The sequence below is a fragment of the Mustela putorius genome, unplaced genomic scaffold (genome assembly GCF_011764305.1).
Source record: "Mustela putorius furo isolate JIRA1106 unplaced genomic scaffold, ASM1176430v1.1 tig00000997_pilon_pilon_pilon, whole genome shotgun sequence".
NCBI classification, from domain to species: Eukaryota; Metazoa; Chordata; class Mammalia; order Carnivora; family Mustelidae; genus Mustela; species Mustela putorius.
The window spans coordinates 6,253,979-6,260,057 of NW_025421527.1; the positions used below are offsets into that span (position 1 = coordinate 6,253,979).

At 51.8% G+C, this 6,079-nt stretch overlaps 1 protein-coding gene across 1 annotated transcript in view; it reads right to left on the reverse strand.

Moving 5' to 3' along the window:
• Positions 1–6,079, reverse strand: part of INTS3 (integrator complex subunit 3) — a 37,926-nt gene extending 31,847 nt beyond the window's left edge. Inside the window, exon 1 of the mRNA XM_045086917.1 lies at positions 5,925–6,079. Within this exon, the coding sequence (XP_044942852.1) occupies positions 5,925–6,068 (144 nt within the window). The 5' untranslated portion in view covers positions 6,069–6,079. The remainder of the gene's footprint in view (positions 1–5,924) is intronic.

A 6,079-nucleotide genomic window follows, 5' to 3' on the forward strand; every position in this document is an offset into this window, starting at 1 on the left:
TTGAAGAAACATAATGGGGCATCTGAGTGGCACAGTCGGCTGAGCAACCAACTCTTGGCTTCAGCTCAGGTCCTGATCTCAGGTTGCAGGACTGAGCTCCACTTTGGGCTACGTGCTCAGCAAGGAGTCTGGTTAAGACTCTCTCTGCCCCTCCCTCTGCTTTCTCTAAAATGGATAAAGAATCTTTGAAAAAGTTAAAGAAGCATATCAATCAAATGCAATGTGTGGTGCTTGTCTGAGCACTGATTTGAACAAACCAGTTATAAAAAGGAATTTATGAGACAGTCAATTTGAACAATGAATATTTTATTACACTGAAGAATTACTACTAATATTTTTAGGTATTACATCATGGCTATGTTAAAAAAAATCCTTCCCTCATAGACATATATATAAAGTAATTTGCAGATGACATATATATAAAGTAATTTGCAGATGACATGATTTATCTTGGATTTATCTTGGATTTGTTTCCAAATGACTCAGTGGGTTGGGCGTCTGCTTTCCACTTGGGTTGTGATCCCAGGAGTCTGGGACTGAGTCCCACGTCAGGCCCCCTGCTCAGCTGGGAGCCTGCTTCTCTCTCTCTCTGCTCCTCCCCTCCTTGTGCTCTCTTGCTCTGTCAAATAAATACATAAAATCTGTCCCCCCAAAAGCTAAAGGCAAATCTAAAAAAATGAATGTGAGGAAAGGAAAGGAGAACAAAAGGCCAAACTGACTGAGCCTCTGGACAAACCAAGGTGGAGACAGGTTTGTCCAGAGGTGTCCATGCCACCCCAGAGGCACTCCAGTTTCAAAGGCCAACACATGCTCAAAGTTCTAAGGAGACCTGGCCCCTGTTCCAAAGAAACATTTAATACTAAATATTGAGAAGATACTGACAACTGTGTATCATATTAAATCGGTGAGCCTCTCCATTATCACCACCTAAAGTACTTCCCAAGTCCTTTAAAACTTTAGGACTAACCCCAAAATTATTTAAGGAAAACCAATTCCCAATTCCCAGTAATGGTGATGGGGGCAAATGGACAAAGGCAGGCAATTTACTTCCCCCTAATCCTACAGGTCATTATAAAACATCTTGCTGAGAAGAGGTTCTGCTGCAGTGCTGAGAAGAACCCATGGCGAGGGACAAGGGAAAAGGGGTGTAGGAATGAACGGCAACCCTGTGTCTCCCTTCAGCATCATGCTAAGGCTGCGCATATCCACCTAACTTCAGCATCATGCTAAGGCTGTGTATATCCATCCCTAACCAAGAGCATAAGGTGGCACAGAGGAGAACGGAGAGTTAAGGCAAGGAGCTCCCGCAGCCTCAAAACCCTGACCTGCATTAGGCCTAAAGCTATGCAGATTTGAAGGTATTACAACTTCACCGCCCGCCTGGTCTGACTAGCCTCCAAATTAGGTCAGCTCTGCACACTCAGCCTCCACAGGGCCTGCGTACTTGTGAAAAGGAGCTGTGAGATCACAGGAAAGCAGAGCTGTGAGATCCGGCACTACCTGGTCCAGCTCCCACACGAGGAGGAGAGGGGAGGGAAAACAGAGGGCTGCATTCTCCCTTTCTGAGTCGTATCCCCGTCTAACCCGACAGCTGTCCGTGTCGGGGGACTCAGAGCCCCCAGTAGCTAACCCTGCTTCCCATTCCAGATGCTGCTTCCTACTCAAAGGAAGGAGTCTGCCGAACCAGCAGAGATGTGAGGTCAAACAGTGGCCAGCTAACGAGCACACCAACGAGCGTGGTACAGAAGGGTGCCCCCCACCCGCCAGACTTAAGCTAATCTTGGGTGAGTTCCTTAGCCTGTCTAAACCCTGGTTTTCTTATCTGAGAAACAGAAATAGGGGCACCTGTGCTGTTCAGTCGGTTGGGCATGCGTCTCCGTTCAGGCTCAGATCACGATTTCGGGGCTGTGGGACCGAGTCCCTGGGCAGGCTCTGCACAGCGAGGTCTGCTGGAGACTCGGCTCTGCCACGCCTTCTGCCCCTCCCCCACTCGTGCTCCCGCTCCCTCGCTCCTGCTCTCTCTCACAGATTTTTTTAAAAACCCTGTTTGTTTAAAAAGAGAGAAATACCACAAGGTTGCTCTGAGGGTTACACAAGGTAACAGGCGTGAAAACACCCAGCACACAGTCTCAGTTAAATTGTAACCTGTTCCATTTGTGAAAAAGTTCAGCAACCGCACAACCCAATCGGTGAAGACCAGACTGCTCCCAGCATCTCCTGCCACACTTCCAATGGCATGACCTTGAAGACTCCGCAAAACTGAGCCCTCCTACGACAGGACACGGGTCAGTCCCTGACCAGGCTGAAAAGCTTCCTAATCGCCCTCTGTGAACTTTTGCCTTCTGGAGAGAAGAGGAAAGGGGGGGGGGCTGAGTGTGGGGCCGGGTGCCAGGATCCTTACACAGTGAGGATGAGCCTATGGAACGGCCAGCTTCTGTGTGGCTGTGTCTGACACACAGAGACCTGGGCAGAACCAGGTTTCTCGAGGCCCCTCCTTAGTCTAAGCTCCACTCAGAGGCGTGAGTCAGTTCTATGGGTCACTGCCCGGTCAAGAACAAAAGTGGTCTCTTGGAACAGGGAGGCCCAGCTCAGGAGGCAGGAAGTCGGAGGGTCCAGAATTTGGATGCATGGATAAAAGTGATGAGGAAAGAAATGTGCGCGACTTCTAGGCAACAGAAATGTGGAAGATGCTGCTCTTCGCAAACTACAGAAATCACTTTTCCAAACAAGATTGGGAGAAGGAATTACAGATCGCTCAGAGTGAAACAAGGACTACGACCCACCAGAGAGGCCTGCAGGAAGTCACGCCCTACAATCGGGTAGCAGTAGCCCTCTTCCCCCTCCAAGTCTGAGGCCCTTAGTAAACTCGGAATCATACACGCAGTTGCCAACAATTACTGGCAGAGCGGCTCGTTCAGAGTAAGCCCTCCATGACAGCACTGCAGAGAGCGGAGTAAAGGTTTGCCATCTCTAGGAGCTTCCGAAATAACTTTTCTAGTTCCAAGAGTACCTGCCCATGTTCTCCACGACCCAGCAGTGGACGGAGCAGGGCACAGTAGGGGAAGGCCTTCCAGGTTGCCAGTATGTACCTGAAGCTCGGGGCTGAAGGCAGAGAGATCCCGCTACCCTCCCCGCTTCCGCTCCCTCAAACGGGTGAGGAGACAGTCTGGTACATTAAGTATTGAACAGTGGTCTCTTATGGGAAGTCAGTGGCCCTGACAGAGCAAAGTCCACTGTCTTCAGGAAAAGAAGGTATGTTTCGACCTATAAAATCCCCAAGAGCCCCCATCAGTGAGGAGTTACTGAATAAGCTGGGTTCCAAGTACTCTACAGCCAAGAGTCACTTCTAAGTGCAATGCGGATTTCAGGGGACAAGATTAGAGATGGCTCAAAGCCTGTTCCCTGGAGGTTCTTCAGAGACAAGAGATGAACCACCCCTTGCAGGAAACCTGAAAGGGGCACACCTCTACCCAATGCAACCCTAAGGCCTGTCCATCGTTTAAGAGGAAGTTCTGACTTGTTCAAGCCACAGCTCCGCTTTCAGCCCGACTTCAGAGGAGACCAGGTCCTTCCCAGCGAGGAACGAGCTGGAGCCGCAGAAAAGGGGCTAGCTGCACGTTCTAAACGCCTCCGATCTCGGGCCCTATTTTTATCTCATTCCCCAACTTGAAATGGGATGGGCAAGAATTTCCCCTTCAAAGAGAGAAACAGAGCCAAAGAGAAGAAAGGACACAACGAATGTTCCCTTGAGTAGAAGATTCACAGCTCCCGGCTGGGACGCTCCTCAGCATGGTGTCCGTCTGCCAGAACTCTTGAGGGACCTTTCCTCACCACACCCAGCTACAACGACCCCAGCCTCTTTACTCCCAGGTTTTTGAGGTGCTTCTTTTCACCCTCCTTGTGGGTATACTAACTCAGTATTCAGATGAGAAGCTCTGCAAAGCAGACTTGGGTCTCCCTCATCTGTATTCCTATGAGACTGCACACAGGAAGCACAGACAGTTAAGAAGCTACCTCTGTGTTCCCGGGCAACAGGTACGCCCGCGATGGAAAGTACCACACCAGAACACACAGACCAGTCATTCAGCAGGTTGTGATAACTTCTGCATACAGAGCTCTGTGGGGAGACCCAGAGGAAGAAGCCAGGAGGTTTTTCCCTTAGGGACACTCTCGTCCAGTGGGAACCATACACATGCGTTAAAAACATGGAAAATTCAAATGCAAAGGGTAAAGGCCAAAGAAGGACAAGGGGAAGCCAAGAAATGCTGGGAAACATCTTCACCAGGAAGGATAGGAGGAAAAGACGGAGAGAGACCTTCCCTGCCCCTTCTCTCTGGAAACAGTTTAAAGTTCACTCTGAGTCCAAAATAAATAAATAAATAAATAAATAAATGCTTCCTCTCTTTCATGGTTCCTCCCACCATATCACTGAGTCTGCTAGCAAACACGTCACTGTTCAGAACAGGACGCAGTACTAGGCTGTGGTACAAATCAGCAGAGGCAGGATGAAACCTCTGGCAATTAGGGTGGGTAATAAACAGATTTTCGTCCAGCGCTTGGGGGCTTTTTCCCTCCACCCAAACTGGTGGAGGGATCAAAGGCGGTCAGCTATTTTCTTCCTACGGTTTTAGAGCTGCAGTACCAGAACACTGGGCTCAACAAATACTTAGACAATGGCAGTGGCCAGTTCTTAAAAAGTGGGCAATTCAAAGTGCCAAACAATCCTACAGCTATTTTTATTGTTTTGGGAAGACATTACTTTTAGTAGCATTGTTTCTTCTCCGAATTGTATCTATCTTTGCTGATTAAAAACAACAGCAGAAAAACTTTGATTTCTCTAAATGCACACAGAATGATCCGCGAGAAGCAGGATGGAAAACCAGCCTGTGAGCAGACATTCGCCAAAGGACGACCCACAAAGTTATACCTCGCCACCTTGATCTGCAAAGTTCATTTCTGCATATATGTTCCATCGCTTTGCATCTGAACCAACTTTTTAAAAAAATCTAAACTATGAATTCCGCCTATCTGCCTGCCCACCCTCTGCGACCGATAAAGGGCAGTGACAAAGAAGCAGGGAAATGGGACCACCTGAGTGGTTCAGTTTTAAGCATCTGCCTTTGGCTCAGGTCATGATCCCAGGGTCCTGGGATGGAGCCCCGCCTTGGACTTCCTGCCGACTGGGAAGCCTGACACTGCCCCTGCCTGTACTCGCTCTCTGTCAAAGAAATAAAATATTTAAAAAAAAAAAAAAAAAAAAAAGGCAGGGAAATGGTCAGGAAGGCCAGGTCCTGTCCCTGGGTGAGCAGGGAGTTGAAGGCATCAGATGTCACCAACAGTCCCGCAGTCGCGTCTCAGCGCTGGGTCTCCTATTCCGAGCTGTGCGCGGTCGGGGACGAGAGGGAGCTGGTGGGGGAGAAGAGGGTCCACGACCCGGCGTGACTTCACTGGACCCTCTCCCTCAGCACCCTCCCGTGGGTGCTCTCTGCTTCCGAAGGACGGAGGCTGTAGGCGAGGGGACCCTAACTAACCACCACTGTCCCAAATGCGCAGTGCACCTCGCCGTCAACCGACGGCGTCCAGCACAGCTCGAACAGGAGCGCCCCGGCTGAGGCGGGACAGGTACGAAGCGGACGGCGGTCGCCGCGAGGAAAGGAACGTCCACCGCAAAGTCGGCGATGCGGACGGCGCTCCCCTCCTCCTCCACACCCCCACCCGCCCCCTCCGAGCGGCCGCCGTTGCCATGACAACCGGCCCAGGAAGTGGCCGCGCTCCTCCCTCCCGGAGCAGGAAGTGTGGAGCGGCGCTCGCGCGGCCTCGGCACCGCCCGGAGGCCCCGGCCCCGGCGCCCCCCCCGGCCCCCCGGCCCGGCCCCGCTCCGCGCCCGCGGCCCTGCTCGGCGCCCCCGCACGCCCCCCACCTACCTCCTCTAACTCATCCTTGGCATCCAAACTGGTGGAGAGGAGCAGCCTCCCCGCTCCTGGGGCTCCTGCTCCCGCCCCTCCTCCTCCTCCCGCCGCTCCCGCCGCAGCGGCCGCGGCCGCCCCCTTCCCCTTCTGCAACTCCATGGCCGCGGCCA